The 19,199-nt window shown below is 39.6% G+C and overlaps 1 protein-coding gene across 3 annotated transcripts in view; it reads right to left on the reverse strand.

Moving 5' to 3' along the window:
- SLC39A12 (solute carrier family 39 member 12) overlaps positions 1–19,199 on the reverse strand; it is an 80,660-nt gene that overhangs the window by 12,838 nt on the left and 48,623 nt on the right. For all 3 annotated transcript variants that reach the window (XR_005722404.1, XM_040248085.1, XM_040248086.1), the window contains 2 exons: positions 16,934–17,092; positions 14,229–14,416 (listed from right to left, as the gene is read on the reverse strand). Coding sequence is in view for 2 of the 3 variants with exons in the window: in XM_040248085.1 (XP_040104019.1) it covers positions 14,229–14,416; positions 16,934–17,092 (347 nt within the window). In the remaining variant the exon portion in view is untranslated. The remainder of the gene's footprint in view (positions 1–14,228; positions 14,417–16,933; positions 17,093–19,199) is intronic.

Raw genomic sequence — 19,199 nt, forward strand, 5'->3', positions numbered from 1 at the left:
GTTTTTGTTTCCTCAAAATTCATACGTTGAAACCATACCCCTGAATGTGATGATATAAGGAGGTGGAGTCTTTAGGAGGTGATTAGGATTTGATGAGGCCATGAAGACAGAGCCTACAGGAATAGAATTAGTAAGTTTAACACAAATCACTATGTTGGTGCAACAATATCCTGAAATTGGGAGGTGTGTTCCCACTGACACAAGTACTATTTTGAATTTTTGTTGCTGTTGTTCAGCTGCAAACTCATGTCCGACTCTTTGCAACCCCATAGACTATAGTACATCAGACTCTTCTGTCCTCCAGTAGCTCCCGGAGTTTGCTCAAATTCATGTCCATTGAGTTGGTGATGCTAACTAACTATCTCATCCTCTGCCACTACTTTCTCCTTTTACCTTCAATCTTTCCCAGCATCAGGGTCTTTTCCAACCAGTTGGTGATTCACACAAGGTGGCCAAAGTACTGGATTTTCAGCTTTAGCAACAGTCCTTCCAGTGAATATTCAGGGTTGATTTCCTTTAAGATTGACTGGTTTGATCTCCTTGAAATCTAAGGGACTCTCAAGATTCTTCTCCATCACCACAATTTGAAAGCATCAATTCTTTGGTGCTCTTCTTTATGGTCTAACTCTCATATCCACACATGACTATTGGAAAAATGATAGCTTTGACCATACGGACCTTTGTCAGCAAAGTGATGTCTCTGCTTTTTAATACACTGTCTAGGTTTGTCATACATTTCCTTTCAGTTCAGTTCAGTTGCTCAGTCATGTCCAACTCTTTGCGACCCCATGGACTGCAGCACAGCAGGCCTCCCTGTCCATCGCCAACTCACAGAGCTGACTCAAACTCACGTCCATTGCATTGGTGATGCCATCCAGCCATCTCATCCTCTGTCATCCCCTTTCCCTCCCGCCTTTAATTGTTCCCAGCATCAGGGTCTTTTCCAATGAGTCAGTTCTTTGCATCCGGTGGCCAAAGTATTGGAGTTTCAGCTTCAGCATCAGTCCTTCCAATGAATATTCAGGACTGATTTCCTTTAGGATGGACTGGTTGGATCGCCTTGCAGCCCAAGGGACTCCCAAGAATCTTCTCCAACACCACAGTTCAAAAGCATGAAGCTTCAGTGCTCAGCTTTCTTTATAGTCCAACTCTCACATCCATACATGACTACTGGAAAAACCATAGCTTTGACTAGATGGACCTTTGTTTGCAAAGTAATGTCTCTGCTTTTTAATATGCTTTCTAGGTTGGGCATAACTTTTCTTCCATGGAGGAAGTATCTTTTAATTTCATAGCTGCAGTCACCATCTGAAGCCATCAGCTTTCAGTTTTCCTTTAGGTTTTTTAAAAATTAGTAGCTATGTTTGTAAAACAACTGAATACAGTAGTTTTAATTTTCCTTATCAAACAAGAAAGCAAGAGCCACAGCTCTCAGTGTGTCTGAGATCACCAAACTGGAAGCTTAAAAGGTTATTTTGAAAAATTCAGCATTAGATATTTTATTTGTTAAATATTCAAATACAATATTGTAGGTTTCTACCTTCTCAATGGTATACCAAGGAAATTCAAGAAGCCATTTGCAACAGAAGATAAGTAAAAATTTCTCTTTTGAAAACTGAGTTATAAGACAAATATCCTATCACTGTCAGACATAATTCAGAGACACAAAGATGTTACCTGCTTTTAATTTGCACTTAAAAATTCACTTGTCCATTTTTTTTCATTAGGGAAAGCGGTTGAGTTAGACAAACTCTGAATTATATAACTCAGTAAAGACAGTCGTCAGCCAGCTGTAGCATTTTCTTAAGAAATGGATTTCTTTGGAAGATATATATAGATATGTGTTTGCACACATGGTTTGAGAAACCAGCAAGAAGAAAAGAAATATGCAGAGCAAAATATACAAACATTTCTGGTGGTCACTTTTTAAAAATTATAAAGCTCAGCATTCATCAAAGTTTAGCCTATTAATAATTTCCTCTGTAGAAAATATCTAAGTGTAGAGTTTGACTGATTTTTACAGAAAGAGAATGTAAATCTTTCAAAACTGTTGGTAAGAATGATTCATACTTCTTGCTTTTGTAAAGAAATCATTGTGAATGTTAAATTATATTCATTGTGCTGCCTAAAACAGCTTTTCAATGCTTGCCATGGATTTAAAGGATGTCAGTTACACTCATTAATTTCAAGTACAGTATTTGTTGAAAGCAAATGTGCATATCAAGATTATTCTGTCTTTTCAAACAAAATATGTTTTTTTTTTTTATGGATGGATATTATTTAAAGGGCATTACACCTAGCTATGATTCCCTGGTGGCTCAGAGGTTAAAGAGTCTGCTTGGAATGCAGGAGACCCAGGTCAGGAAGATCCCCTGGAGAAGAAAATGGCAACCCACTCCAGTACCCTTGCTTGGAGAACCCCATGGAGGGAGGAGCCTGGTGGGCTACAGTCCATGGGGTCGAGAAGAATCAGACACAACTGAGCGACGCTATTGCCAAACTTCAAAGTGAGAATAACTTACTAGTTTTCTGGATAAAGGAGTCATTTACCCGTGTCAGCTTGGTGGTGGTGGATTACTGATTGAGTTGCACTGGACTTATTTAAATTCCCCTGATAAAGAAAGACTCAGTTAAATGCAACAAATTGGAAGATAAAGAATGGGGAGCAGGGAATAGTATCAACAATCCCAAAGTGTAGGAGGAGCTTAATATTATAGTTGTTTTTAGGTCTCTAAGTCATGTCCAACTCTTTTTAGACCCCATGGATTATAGCCCATCAGGCTGCTCTGTCCATGGCATTTCCTAGGCAAGAATAGTGGAGTGGGTTGCCATTTCCTTCTCCAGGGGAATCTTCCTGACTCAGGGATCGAGGCAGATCAGTGCAATGCAGATAGCTTCTTTACCGATGAGCCACAGGTCACCTGATTTTTAAAAAAAGATGCAAAACCTAGGTAGGATGGTAGCTGTTTTGTCAGCCAATTTATGTTCTTTTTACTCAATTCACTCTCAAAGCTGTCATATTTACTGAACTAAAATAACTGTAGAGAAGCCAATGAATGTTCTTCCGCTGGACTACTAATAATCCTATTCATTGAGTGGGTGTCATAGGTAGAGCTTATTTTTCTGTGTTTGGGTACATTTTCAAAACAGAGGCTCTTAAGTTCAAATTCAAAATAGTCTTTACCATGCTTTGCAAACAAAGAAAATTATTTGGTAATTGGAAAATGCTCCAGGCAAAAGGATGGCTGGGATATTACTCGGAGGATGTTAATTCCCCAAAGAGGGTAGATAAGCCAATTGCTCTAAGTGATTCCTCTACAAATCTTGTTGTTTCCTCTCCCATTATTATGTAAGTGAAAAAGAAGTTTTTAAAAAAGATAAGAAAAAAAACCCAAAAAAACAAACAAACAAAAAAAACAGCTGTGGAGTGGAAGAGGAAGCAACTCAGAGATATATGTAGTAAGAAAGACTGGTGGAAGGAGAGGGCTGGAAATAAGGTTTATTCTCAATTAACTCAACATGATGGGGACCTGTCTGGTGGTCCAATGGTTAAGAATCCACTTTGCAAGGCAGGGGATGTGGGTTTGATCCTTGGTTGAGGAACTAAGCTCCCACAAACCTTGGAGCAACTAAGCTCAAGCACACAACTAGACAACCCGTATGCCACAACCAGAGAGCACACATGACTCAGTGAAGACCCCAGGTATTGCAACTGAGATCCATCACAGCTAAATAAAATGAATAAAAATTCACCTTGATATACAGGGAGAGGGCACAGGAGTTTGTTTTCCTTCATTTTAGCATGAATTTGGTAGGCACATCCTTCTCCTGAACCTCCTTCTCTGAGTTACATCTCCTCCACTATCAGCTTGGATGCTATTAACATATTGGGTCCTGGGCAGCTGTCCAGTTAACTCCATTCTAGGGACATCTCCATCGTGATAGCCCCTTGAGATTTCTATGAGCTTATTGCTATGGAAACAGTTTTACAGGATTTAAAACCTTAGGAAATGCCTAAAGGTCTGCAACTTGTTTCAGATCCAAAATTAATCTCTCCCTGGCATAACCTACTTAATACTCTTCAAAATGAATTAACTGATTCTTTAAATAAAAATCATATTGTTGAAAAATAAATCCTCTCTTGTTCAAACTTCTGAAAAAAAAAAAACTTTGGGGGCTTGTCTTTTCCTTCTGTTTGAGAGATTTTTTGAATTTTAGAGAGGGTGGCTATGAGAAGTTTTCCTGAGTTTTTAGTTCTGGGAATTTTCATAGAAAGAATTTTCCGTTCTCATACAGAATGAGAAGCTCCTACACAGCTGCCTCTTGTTCCCAAGAGCATCTAAACCAAGGTTAGCAGCACAGGGATATATTAGCTTCCTACTGCTACTGTCAACAAATTACCACTAACCTGTTGGTTTAAAACAACAAATTTAAAACACAAATTTATCTTACATTTCTGTAACAGCAGAAATAGAGACACAGATACAGAGAACAAATTTATGGATACCAAGGGGGAAGGGGGTCAAGACAAATTCAGAGATTGGGATTGACAATTATACACTATTGATACTATGCATAAAACAGGGCTTCCCAGGTGGCTCAGTGGTAAAGCTGCTGCCTGCCAATGCAAAAGACACAGGAGACTCGAGTTCAATCTCTGGATCGGACACAACAGAGCACATAAAACAGATAATATATAAGAACCTACTATATAGCTCAGGGAACTCTACTCAGTGCTCTCTGGTGACCTAAATGGGAAGAAAATCCATGAAAGAGGGGATATATGTACAGGTATAGCTGATTCACTTTGCTGTACACTGAAACTAATACAACATTGTAAAGCAACTATACTCCAGTAAAATCAATGCGTTTGGAACCAAGCAGAATACCGTGGGCTCCGCTCCCTCCTCCCCCAAGTAAAAAGGCTCCTCCATGTTTCTTGTCTCTTGTTTGTAGAAAAGCTGATGTCTCCCAGCCCTTCCTGGGTCCCAAAAGAGCAGGTTCAAGCAATTAAGGATTAGGACAATGAAGTCACAGATTCAGTGTCTAATATACATTTCTGAGTTGTTTTACAGGTATTATAACTGCCACCAGAAGGGAAACGCCAACTGCATGATGAACAGACTGCAGCTGTGATATAACCTGCTCCATCTTGAGCACAAATGAGTCTATGGTTAGCAGCATTCCAAAAACTGGCCTTAAGAGAATGGGATTAACACTACTGCTCATAACAATCTGCATTTTTGTGGGCATCAAAATAACTGTAGCTTGTTCTGCTCATATATGTAAATGGGCAACTAAAACTGTCAGCAAAGAGGTGTTTCAAACCCATGCCAATATCTTTCACATTAAGTCCTGATGCCCTTTCTCAGCATAAAGCAGTTATAGGAGATGGCCCTTCGCCCCTAATCCCATCAAAATGGAATGATACCTGACAGGAGAGACTTATAAGCAGTTCTTTGTGGAAACAGCCCACAGCAGGAAACCTTCTTTCCAGTCACTTTAGCAAAACCACATTGTAACTAACTTTTAAATCACGTGCCCCCATGTTCTACTCATTTCCAGCCCAAGCACCCCTATCAGATCTTATGATTGCACAATACCTTGCCTAACTTTGTTGGTGCTTTCTGTAGATGAAAGAAATAGAAAAGAAGAATAAGTAATTAACAGATGACCAGATCTCTTCCCTTGTTCCCACTTCAGTAATCTCATGAACAAACTGTATGAACAAACTGTGTGAACACGATAGCATCTAAAGAAAGATCACAAGAAGCCAACAAGCCTGTATGCAGTGAGGGATGGTGATGACTCTGACCCCCTCAACTCAGTGATTAACTGTGATGACTTCCTTTTTCCTTTAAAAACTTTCATGGCTAAGCAGAATCTTTGCAGATGGTTTTTGGGGGTACTGAGTCCACCATCTCCAAAGTACCAGCATTCTGATTAAAAGCAATTTTCCTTTCTACCAACAACTGTCTCTCAGGTATTGATTTTTGAGCAGCCAGATCTGAGGTTCAGTTACTTGTTGCTTAACTATTTTGGATTCTTCAGAGGAGAATCTATCTTCTTGCCTTTTCCAGTTTCTAGAGGCTGCCTGCAATTCCTTGGCTCCTGGTCCCCTTTCTCCAGCCTCAAATTTAACAACCTCAAATCTCTCTGAATCTTCTTTCATCACATCTCTTTGACCACAATTGGGGAAGGCTTTCCACCTTTAAGAACTGGTGGTTAGATTTGGCCCACCCAGATAATCCAGGGTAATAATCCAGAGAAAATGTTAGGTATGTTTTTTTTAAACTGTAAACCTTATTTTTTAAAAGCAAGATAGTTAACCTATGTCTAACACTGGAATATTTAGGAAATCAATCCTGAATACTTATTGAAAGGACTGAAGTTGAAGTTGAAGCTCCAATATTTTGGCCACCTGATGAGAAGAGCTGATTCACTAGAAAAGAACTTGATGCTGGGAAAGATTGAAGGCAGGAGGAGATGAGGACAACAGAGGATGAAATGGTTGGATAGCATCACCGACTCAATGGACATGAGTTTGACCAAGCTCCCAGAGATGGTGAAAGACAGGGAAGCCTGGTGTGCTGCAGTTTATGGGGTCACAAAGAGTCGGACACAAGTGAGCGACTAAACAACAACAACCCTGGCTAATTTGAATTAGTCTAACAACCTCAGATAGTGCAGATGATACCACTCTAATGGCAGAAAATGAAGAGGAACTCAAGAACCTCTTGATGAGGGTGAAAGAGGACAGTGAAAAAGCTGACTTAAAACTTAAACATTCAGAAAATTAAGATCATGGCATTCGGTCCCATCATTTCATGGCAAATGGGAGGGGGAAAAGTGGAAACAGTGACATATTTAATTTTATTGGGTTCCAAAATCACTGAGGACAGTAACTAAAACCATGAAATTAGAAAGTGCTTGCTCCTTAGAAGGAAAGCTATTACAAACCTAGGCAGCATATTAAAAAGCAGAGACGTCACTTAGCCAACAAAGGTCTGTGTAGTCAAAGCTATGGTATTTTTGGTAGTCATGAATGGATGTGAGAGTTGGACCATAAAGAAGGCTAAGTGCTGAAGAACTGATGCTTTCAAGTTGTGGTTCTGAAGAAGACTCTTAAGAGTCCCTTGGACTACAAGGAGATCAAACCAGTCAATCCTAAAGGAAATAAACCCTGAATATTTGTTGGAAGGACTGATGCTTAAGCTCTAATACTTTGGCCACCTGTTGCAAAGAGCCAACTCATTGGAAAAGACTCTGACGTTGGGAAAGATTGAAAGCAGAAGGAGAAGGGGATGAGATGGTTATATAGCGTCATCAACTCAATGGACATGAACTTGAGCAAATTCTGGGATATGGTGGAGGACAGAGGAGTCTGGCATGCTGCAGTCCATGGGGTCACTAAGAGTTGGATATGACTTAGTGATTGAACAACACAACAGGAGATTTGGCTATGAATTAGTAATTACAATTGTCAGGAATTTTATTTTTAAATTTTAAGAAGCTAAAATTTTCTGAAAATTACATTTTTTTGGTGTAGTATCTACACATTATAAGCCAAATAACATCAAGTCTGTTTTGAATCCTTGTACATATTTTTATGCAGTTATAACTACTGTATCATTTTCATCATCATGGTTATTAATGTGCAAAATGGAAATGAGCACTTGTGCACCATCTTTATGAGAAACTCTGGGCAATCTCCTCATCTCCAGGTTTAAACCTTAATCACATCTGCATAGTCTCTTCTGACATGTGAGATAACATATTCACAAGCTTCCAAGCTTAGGACATGTATATCTTTGGGCAGCCACTATAACTATAAAGAACAAATCTCAGGAAACCTTTGTAGTAAAGATGGGAGTATGAAAAAGACAGCAAATCAACAGATCTGGTTATAAATAAGATTTAGAGAAATTAGATAAACAAGATACATGGATGATAACATATTAATCATAGACATTGCTGATTATATCAGACATTACTCTGTCATGTCACCTCAAATACTCTATCAAAGCCCCACCCCTTACTTTCCATATTCTATGCAAATAGTAAGCAGGAAAGCAGGTGTGACTATATTTACATGAGGCAAAGGAGACTACAGGACAAGGAATTTACTAAACATAAAGAGGGGTCACGGAGAAGGCAATGGCAATCCATTCCAGTACTCTTGCCTGGAAAATCCCATGGACGGAGGAGCCTGGTAGGCTGCAGTCCATGGGGTCACTAAGAGTCGGACACGACTGAGCAACTTCACTTTCACTTTTCACTTTTATGCACTGGGGAAGGAAATGGCAACCCACTCCAGTGTTCTTGCCTGGAGAATCCCAGGGACGAGGGAGCCTGGTGGGCTGCCATCTATGGGGTCGCAGAGAGTTGGACATGACTGAAGCGACTTAGCAGCAGCAGCAGCAAAGAGGAATCATTCATCATGATAAAAGTATCAGTTCAATCATGAAGACATAACAGCCCTATATATGGATGCGTCTAGTAACAGAGCTTCAAGTGCATGAAACACAATTGATAGAACTAAGAAATAAGTAAACCCATAAATATTGGCCTGTATTCTAACTCCTTGCATAAAACAGAACTAGAGGAGAAAAAATTAATACAGAATTTGAAAATATGAATAAAAATATTAACCAGCCTGACTTAACTGGCATTCACAGAAACCCACACCCGATAGGTGCTGCACTCATGTACTTTTCAAGTGCATATGAGACCATTTACCAGGTTAGACCATACTCTGGGCCATAAAGCAAGTTTCAAAACATTTCAAAGGGCTAAAATAATACAAAGTATATTTTCTGACTAAGCAAGCATTAAAATAAATTTCACTATAAGACTTTTTTTTAAATTACAAATATTGAGAAATGAGACAACATACTTCCATATAACACATGGGTCAAATAAGAAAAATTATGAGATGTTTAGAATACTTAAAAACACTTCAAAATGATCTGCACTGGAAACAGAACATATGAAAATATACAAGAGAGGACTTCCCCCATGGTACAGTGGCTAATACTCCATGTTCCCAATGAAGTTGATCCCTAGTCAGGGAACTAGAGCCACAGGCTGAAACTAAAGATCCCACATGCCACAATTAAGACCTGGTGAAGTCAAGTAAATAAATATTTGAAATGAAATAAAGTACACGAGATTCAGCAAAGCAGTGCCTAGAGGGAAATTTACAGTTTTCAATGCTTACTCTAGAAAAGAAGAAAAGATTTAAAATCAATGATACATCACTCCACCTCGTAAAGCCAGAAATTGATCCAAAAATTAAATGCAAAGTGAGGAGAAGGAAGAAATAAGAGCAGAAACAGTAGGGAAAATCATGGAATGATGGTATATAATCACTGCCAGCTTTTCTGTTTGTAGAATTTGTGCTTCCTGTTCCTGAAAACTCTAGCACCATCAGATAACAGAGATCCTTATTCTTGAGGAGAATACACCAGGGAACACTTTCACTGAACTTGAAGTTATGACTACCATGTGGTCACTTGAGTACCTCATGCTGATTGATCAACTAATAGAGAAAAAGTTACTGTGCTGGTGGGAGCAATTGTCAATAGTCACCATGTGGAGTCAGGGTGACTGCTACACAATGGAAGCAGCAAGGACTGTATCTAGAGACCTGAGAATTTCTTGGAGCTCTCTTGGTGCTTCCATGTGAAGTTGAAGTTGCTCAGTCGTGTCCAACTCTTTGTGACCCCATAGACTGTAGCCTACTAGACTCCTCTGTCCATGGAATTTTCCAGGCAAGAGTATTGGAGTGGGTTGCCATTTCCTTCTCCTGGTGACAATGGTGAACAGACAACCACAGGAAATATGGCCTGACAGAAACAAAGCAGATCCCTATAGGGAAGACCTGGGTGTCTCTACCAGGAAAGAAATCCGAATCAGCTGAAGAACTGACTGAAGGTGGGGAGAATCAAGATCGGGTGCTGGAAGAACAGAGACCATGAATATCAAATATTGCCTCAGGACTTCCCTGCTGGTCCAGTGGTTGAGACCCCATGCTTTCAATGCAGGGGACGTGGGTTCAACCCCTGATTAGGGAAATAGGATCTCACATGTAGCATGTTGTTGTTTAGTTGCTAAATCGTGTCTGACTCTTTGGGATCCCATGGACTGTAGCCCAACAGGCTCCTCTGTCCATGGGATTTCCTAGGCAAGAATATTGGAGTGGGTTGCTATTTCCTTCTCCAGGGGATCTTCCTGACCCTGGGATAGAACCCTTGACTCCTGCATTGGCAGGCAGACTCTTTACCTCACCACTGAGCCAATAAGGAAGCCCCCACATTCCATGTGGCACAGCCTAAAAATAAAATAAATAAATGAAATAATTTTTTAAAAAGAAAAAAAGTTAAACAAAACAAAACAAAACTTCCTCAAGACCAGTAGGGTTTAGAGATTGCTTCCACTGACTATCTTGGGTTAACTCTTTGTGGAGTTTTTGACTGGTTACCACCATGCAGGGGCTTTGGTGTAGATGGAACTTTAAAGTCAAGGAGACCAAAACATATTTGAGGGGCAGATAGGGTCAACTGCTAATGGCCAGCACATGTGTGCTATTTTATATTCTTTCAGCCCATCTCTCACCCCAGATACTGCTGCAGAGACCAGTTCCAAGAGGGCATTAACTATCCTGCACCGAGCCTTGCTTCAGGTCCATGCTACATTCTTCCTTCTGTTGCCATCCATGTGATGGCATGGAACTGCCAGTGAACGCCCTTGGCACTCAGGCATCCATAACCTGAAGTGTGTGTGTGAAGGGGTTACTTAAGGGACAGATGAATGACAGGGACAGAAGCACCCTCAGAAGGTCTGGTGTGGAGGATGCCATGTGGCAGTGTTGAACTTAATAAAAACCTATTGTCTTGTCGACTTTTTATCCTTCTCTGTTTCACTCCACCTGTCCTTCCCTCCTGCTTCCTGAGATCACCTCCCAAGTAAATTGACTTCACAGAGGCCTTTGTCTTAGACTCTGCTTGGGGAAACCCACATGGATCTTTCTAACAGAGAATGAATTTCCTCTGGCCACCCAGAGCTGCATTCATTCTTAATTTCCTTTAGAAACCATTCAGTGTCACTGGGAGTTGGTGTGCTTGGATAAGGCAACACCACTTTGGAGAATTTTAGGCTGGCTGACTGCCCTGGTGAAGACTTTCTGCTTTGTTGGCATCACTGCCAACAAATGGCCCAATTTTTTGAGTTCTTTTCTTTTTAGGAGTTTGAAATAACACAGCTGATTACTTTGAAACAAATAAGCAAGGCAAAAATACAGCTAATCTTTTCACATTAACCCTGCTCAGAAGGTGCCTGGTACATTTCCAAGGTTTGGTAAATAGCCAGGGTATGAAAGTATTCCTCCTTACCCTTTAGTTACTGTCATTTATTTTCTTTGCTGTTGTACAGTCTTGAAACCTTGTTTTCTTCCCTTGAAATGACAAGAGTATTTTCTTTGGCATAGCCCCAGAGTACAATAACAGGTAAACTTGCCGCTATGTGAAAGGGCTGTATTTGTTTAGAAGTTACTCAGAAGGCCGTGAGAGCAGGTGACCTGGATTATAGGAAGTAGCCCCAGGAAACCCAGAGTATTTTCTTTCCTGTCTTTTTGCCAGGATGCTAGTTTTTCTTTGGCCAATAGTAATTTTCAATAAGGTCAGGATTTCTTCTAGTTGGAATTTCATAGGATGTCAACCACACTGTTTTCTTACAAGCAATTCTTTATCCTTACAAGACTGGGAGGAGAAACTTTGAGGGGAAAAGGATGTATTTAGCTTAGGGCTCAAGTAGTTCCTGATAATCTTCTCAAGTCAATTTTGGGAGACAGAGAAAAGATTGACTTCATACATACACATCCATCATACTTGAAGAGAGATCCAGACCATATTAAAATACAAAATCAACTTCAAGTAATATAGAAATTGCCCCTTGATGAACTCAAGAAGAGGAAAGAAATTAGAAATACAAAGCTGAAAATCAGGAGGCTTGAAAATGAACTTAAGATGGATCTGCAAACATTTTAAACAGAAAGCAGCTGACAACATTCAGTGATTAGTGGCCATGTGTTTTCTAAGTCACACAAGGCTAGACTTCCAGATTCCTCGAACTGGGAAAATTGTACTATTTGGTAACATTGATTGCAGGTTGGGGATTGGGGTCCAGAAAAGATGGATAGAATCTGCCATAGTACTTTTGACTATCTTCACTGTACGAGTAGGAAATTTCCTGAGTATCACAGATAATATGTAGGAACATTCCCAAACACGGAAGTACATTTCGGTGTTTACCTCACTTTTTGAATCTCATAAAAATTAAGAAAAAATATCAAAGAGTCAGAGCATTCAAGTGGTTTGTCTGTTTGTGAGAAACGGTATGTTTCCTGCCATATCAGTAAACAAAGGATGTCACACCTTCATCAGTGATTGCCGCCCTCCAACATGAGCTGGTGAGCCCTGAGAGAACTCAGGAAGGAAAGAAAATCTGCATCTAGCAGCCATCAGACTGCAGCCACTCCCCACAGTGAGCCCTGAGGAAAGGCAGAGTGTGAAAACACAGGACCCTGGCTCCAGAGAGCTGAGGTGCATACCAAAGCAATGATTTCATTGAGCCCAGATTCTTTCATCTTCCCATGCACAGAAAAATGCTGAATTCTTTTTGAAAGGAGGAATACTTTCCTTTATGAAAGGAGGAATACTTCCATACCCTTAACTTGAGAAATCTGGTTTCAATTTACAAAAATCTCTGGATGTTCAGACTACCTGCCCTTTGTTGCAAAACTTCTCTATAAGCTGACCCCTCCCACCACCTCCTTGGAGCAGCTCTCTTAGGCTTACTTGAGATGCTCTCTCCCAGGCTTGAAGTCCTAAAAATTCCCACTGATTAAAACATAACTCTCAGCTTTCAGGTTGTGAATATTTTTTAAGTCCACATTTATTTTGGCCATGCCATGCTGCATGCAGAATACAGGATCTTAGTTCCCCAACCAGAGGTCAAACCCAACCCCCGCCCTCTGCCCCTGCCCTGCAGGGAAGCATGAAGTCCTACCACTGGACCACCAGGGAAGTCCCTACAGTAGGGCTGAAGATGATAGTTTACCTTGATGAGTCCCTTCTTGAATTCTGCTTATAGAATGAACTGTTCTGGTCATATCAGTCCAGTTTCTGCCTTCCAGATTTTTTTTTCTTTATGAAATATCCTCTTACTTCCAGGACAGTTGTTGGATTCACTAGTCAACCCCAATGGTCCTATTCCAAATATGACCTTCAAGATTGTTTATTTTACTTTTCAGCTCCAGGATATACTTTATCACATATTTTGTATCTGATCAGATTGGCTTTCTATTGATTTTAAGCCTTAAATATTTCTTTTGTTAGTTTATGCCATTTTTACTTGCCTTATTCTCACCCATGAGACAGGATAATCATTATGACTCTCATCTTAAGACATGTAAGTTGTAAGCAAGTCTAATAGAAGGTGACCTTAAAAAACAGGTTTATCTTGCAGAGATTAGGATTTTAGAGGCAAGAATGTGAAATTTCCCAGGTTCAGTTCCTTCATAGGATTATAGAGGATGAAAAATGATGATTGAATTAACCATTGGTGTCACCAAGAACTTCTTCAGGAAAAATGTATTGCAAATTTAGAGACACAATACATAATAATTTTTCTCATTTCACCAGCATGATAGTGCTTTGGCAATTAAAACTTAAATCATTTTTAAAAAAATAGGGTTGTTTCCTTAAGCCAAACAGTTCTTTAACTTAATGACAAAGCTGAAATATTGGGTTGGCCAAGATGTTGGTACGGGAAAACCCAAACTCTTTTTAGCCAATGCAATATTTGCTAATGTATAAACAAAATGGCTGGCTATTTAAAAAATCTTCTTGTTCTTCAGTTGGAAGTTTAGGCATCTTGTACAGATGCAAAGCGGGAGCAGAATGAACTGATGATGCCTTTTGGAGAATTGAAAGGTTTCATTCATTCCACTTAAATTGGCTTAAAGAATGTCAGTATTTTCTGAATCTGAAATTCTATTTCTTCTGCCTGCTTCCTTTTTTTGGATTATGCAGAATACTTCTTTAGTCTTTTATGTTGTTACCTGTGATCTTCTTCTCATTTCACCCTTGATCCTTCCATTTTGTCTTTTTCTCTGTTTTACATTTTTAGTGTTTGGAAAAGCAAAACAGAAAAACCACAAAGCTTACCATTTCCACCAAGGATAAATATAAGAACATCCCGGCAGTAACTGTTAAGATCCAGTTTTGAATACATGGATCCGTTGATACTGAGAGGCCAATATACAGTCCTATGAAGGCAGTTAAAGCACTTATAAAATTCATCAGGATGGCAATCTTAACAGGAAGTCCAGAGCTTAGGAGCACAGCAAAGTCTCCTGAAATTTAAGAGAAAAGAAAACAGAATTATCATTTAACTGATGATGTCTTTGTTCGAGCCCTGTGCTATTTTACTATGAAATCTGTTTTAAATTTCAGCAATTGGGGTTGATTTTGTAAGTAAAATTGAATGGTTGGTTAAAAAAACACTTTTCTATATTTCTCAAGAATTTATAGCCCAACTCTATACTTTCAGTTCAGTTCAGTCGCTCAGTCGTGTCCAACTCTTTACGACCCCATGAATCGCAGCACGCCAGGCCTCCCCGTCCATCACCATCTCCCGGAGTTCACTCAGACTCACGTCCATCGAGTCAGTGATGCCATCCAGCCATCTCATCCTCTATTGTCCCCTTCTCCTCCTGCCCCCAATCCCTCCCAGCATCAGAGTCTTTTCCAATGAGTCAACTCTTTGCATGAGGTGGCCAAAGTACTGGAGCTTCAGCTTTAGCATCTTTCCTTCCAAAGAAATCCCAGGGCTGATCTCATTCAGAATGGACTGGTTGGATCTCCTTGCAGTCCAAGGGACTCTCAAGAGTCTTCTCCAACACCACAGTTCAAAAGCATCAATTCTTCGGCACTCAGCTTTCTTCACAGTCCAATTCTCACATCCATACATGACCACAGGAAAAACCATAGCCTTGACTAGACAGACCTTAGTCGGCAAAGTAATGTCTCTGCTTTTCAATATGCTATCTAGGTTGGTCATAACTTTTCTTCCAAGGAGTAAGCGTCTTTTAATTTCATGGCTGCAGTCACCATCTGCAGTGATTTTGGAGCCCCCAAAAATAAAGTCTGACACTGTTTCTACTGTTTCCCCATCTATTTCCCATGAAGTGATGGGACCGCATGCCATGATCTTCGTTTTCTGAATATTGAGCTTTAAGCCAACTTTTTCGCTCTCCTCTTTTACTTTCATCAAGAGGCTTTTTAGCTCCTCTTCACTTTCTGCCATAAGGAAGCTACGTTTCAAAAGTTCTATTCCTTTTACGGTTCCAAGAGGTGGTATATACAGAAAGAATTGTGACATACTCTTTACTTCCTAATGTCCTATGACATTTTCAACTTAGACAAATGCAAAATAAAGGACTTACTGCCCTGGGATTTCTAAATCTTTTTAGCTGGAAACTTGCCAGGCAAAATCCCAAGGTAGTAAACATTATGTGGGTTTTTCTTTTTCTTTTAACTTATGCAGGCGCTTCTGTGGGGAAGGAGAAAATGATGACTTAATAGGAGATTTTTAAATTATTGCAAAAATTGGTTAGGAAAAAACATTTTTCCTTTAGAAAATGTTTTACTGCCTCAGTGACTAGAGAAAAATGACCTTATTCTCTCCACACTTTTCCTCCAAAAGAAGGATGATCTTTTAATCTGAGAGGCTCTATTTCTTAGTTTTGGGGAATTTAGAAGAGGATGAAATTCAATAAAGACACATAATGAATAAGGATATTAAAAAGAATGTACATATGTGTATAACTGAGTCACCGTGCTATACAGTGGAAATGAACACAATGTTATAAATCAACTGTACTTCAATAATTAAAAAAATAAGAGGCAGCCTGGGGACTCAGTTTTCCTAGTTCTATTGCATAATTAATCTCATGAACAGATCTTAAAACATCTTTGTTGGCCTATCACAGACTGTCACCCACCTCTATTGGTTTTTTCACAGTAGTCAAAACAAGATCAAACATGGCTCCCAGACCAAAAGTTTTGATGGATTCAGGAAGGACCTTGGATAAACTCCTTAGCGAGGAATAGTCAGTGATGATCAGTGAAAGGACTTTGGGCAACAGACACAGAACCCAAGAGGACAGGGGTGGCCCAAGTAGACAATATAAACGTGAAAGTGAGATGAGAAAGTGACTACTGAGAAGAGCCCTCTCTCAAGGGCACAAGTGTGTCTGGAACCAGCCTCTCCTCTTTCTGGACCCATTTCAGAAATGTCTACTCCATCTCTTTTTGGTTTCTGGGAGGCAGGATTTTAATTACACGGGTTATTAAGATTATCCAGAAAGAGAGTCTTTTTGCATCTGCTACCACATGCCTGTCATTTCAATGTTACGCTTGGCTTTAGACATTTTGTATAAATCAGGTTGATGAAACCATGGTTTGGCTTTAATTTAAATGTTATTTTATCTCATTGGCCTGTTTGCTAACATAATGGATCCAATTCCCCTCTTAATGTTTTCCCCACATTTCATACGCAAATTTGGAAGGTTTTGCTGATATTCTTCAAAAGGAGGTTTCTCTGAAAGTCTCTCTGCTGTAGAGAATTCTCCAGAATCCAAAGAGAGTCACTTCTGGCTCCAAGAAATATAAAGGAGCCTAATTGAATTCTATCTCGAGGTACAGGAATTTTCTTCCTTCTTGTCTGCTTTTGATGGTTTAAATAAATTATGAATGGAAAGTATTCATCTTTCAATTATGTGTTGGAAAAAGAAGGCTAGTAAATCAAGGCAAGAAATATATTAGGATTTTCTCAACAAGGAGGAGGCAGTGATTCTTTTCTGACTTACCCATTTCATGGGGAATTTCATGACACAAGATAGCAATAGTTGTGGTCATTCCCGCCTCGGATGAAGATGAGAAGGCTGCTCCTATTACTAGGCCATCTGCAAAATTATGCAGGCCGTCCCCAACCAGAATCATTATTGCTAGCAAGCTGATGGTTTTGCCTAAACAACAAAATAAAGGTGTGAGAAGTATTAACAGAGCACAACACAGTTCATGGAATCCTTCAGTTACAACCAATATTCCCTTCCATCCTTGACATTCTTAAATCGCATCAGATTAAGTAACTCTACTTTGTTTCAGCTTTCAAAATAAGTCAGGACTAAAGATGCAATATGGCACTCTTGCAGGTATGGTTGCTGCTTTTCTAATGGGTTCAAGAAATTAGGAAATAAACGATATTTGCTTTTCTAGCCCCCTACTCAGGTGTGCCAAAAGAAGAAAATAAAAATAACACAGCTATAACTTTCCAAAATACGTTCAATGACCTTTCCACATAAATCTTTTGTAAAGCATTTTTAAATAATTTAAGAACTTCTGGGCAGAATGTCGTTAAAATAGAGTCTATTTTCCAAAACTGGCCCTGAATCAGACTGTTCCTTGTGTCAATCTGCTGGAGTCAACTGCCAATCTCCTGCCCCTCTGTGATCATCCCCCTTTCTGGTTGGTGCTAAGAACCCCCCACTGCCCCTTCACTCCCTAAATGTGACTATGATAGAACCGCTGCCAACACTTGTGATTCCAAAGTTAGCTTTGGAAAAATTACTAAATGTTTTGTCTTTCAGAAAAATAATTCAGTACCAGATCACTCCAGTACTCTTGCCTGGAAAATGCCATGGACGGAGGAGCCTGGTAGGCTGCAGTCCATGGGGTCTCTAAGAGTCGGACACGACTGAGCGACTTCACTTTCACTTTCATGCATTGGAGACGGAAACGGCAACCCATTCCAGTGTTCTTGCCTGGAGAATCCAGGGGACGGGGGAGCCTGGTCAGCTGCCGTCTATGGGGTCGCACAGAGTCGAACACGACTGAAGCGACTTAGCAGCAGCAGCAGCAGACCATCTATATGCCCAGTAAAGTAGAGAGAAGCTGTCTTCTCGGGATTCTATTATATTGTATACATGATCTGATTAAGGAGACAACCAAAGAAATAAACTGGACCATAATGGATTTAATTAATGAAATAATTAGATCATTAATTGGGCTCAAGCTTTTAACAGACAGAATTTCTGCTTTCAAAAACCTGAAATTGTAGATTAGTATTTGAGGTGGAAGCATTAACAAGTACAAAAGTACTTCAGGGATAAACACATATCATGATAGTGAACTACCTAGGTATACCACTTGATAAGAAGAGTCATTAAAATCAATTGCTGTAGTCTAAAAATTAGTCAGTTGATATAAATTGTGTGGCAGGTTTGAGGAGTTGCTATTGTTACTATTAGAACCACACACAATATTCTAACAATTGGACACCCATAAAAATAGGAAGAGATCATCTCATTTCTGTTATTGGATCTGAGGTGGTGGAGGGACTATATTATAATATAATTTGTTATTTTATTGGGGGAATATGATGTAACATTTCATAACCCACACTGTGAAAAAACGAACTTCAGTAAACAGCATACTAGCCCAGACTATTGGCCAAGAGGTACGTGCACTGACTGTGTCGTAAAGACATCGCAAGTATTTCACTTCTCAAAATCATTCTTTATTTAGAATCACCTCTGTGAGACTCAGTTCTATCGTTCTTGTGGTTTCATAATCCATTTTCTTCCTTAGTAAAAACGAGAAGACTTTAGGCAAAGGTCAGAAAAATACAGAATAAATATCAAATTATTGAATTAGAGAGAGTTCTTATTGGCATTGCCTGGAAGCTCTCTGAACCTAATAATGCAAAGAGGTCACTTGAGCTGTTCCGGCCAGTATTCAAAAGTAAAGCTCTTCTTTGTGCGGGTAGGGGGCGGGGGGGAAGCAATTGAAAGTAGTGCATTTGACAAGGTTGTAGCATACAAATAAATTATGATTCCCAATTTCTGTGCGTATGCCTACATGCAGTTTTGATATTAATATCATATATTCAGATGGAAAATCTACCCAATTTATGCTCTGCCAAGAAACAGTCCAACCTATTTTTGTAGCCTATTATTTTATTATCACTGGTACGGGGTTATAAATGTCAGAGCATGACCATGTAACAAGCCACAGGCAAATATACATATTTGCATATAAGCTATAAGGAACACAATGTGCATACTGGTTAAGACA

The sequence above is a fragment of the Oryx dammah genome, unplaced genomic scaffold, assembly GCF_014754425.2.
Source record: "Oryx dammah isolate SB20612 unplaced genomic scaffold, SCBI_Odam_1.1 HiC_scaffold_10, whole genome shotgun sequence".
Classification (NCBI taxonomy): domain Eukaryota; kingdom Metazoa; phylum Chordata; class Mammalia; order Artiodactyla; family Bovidae; genus Oryx; species Oryx dammah.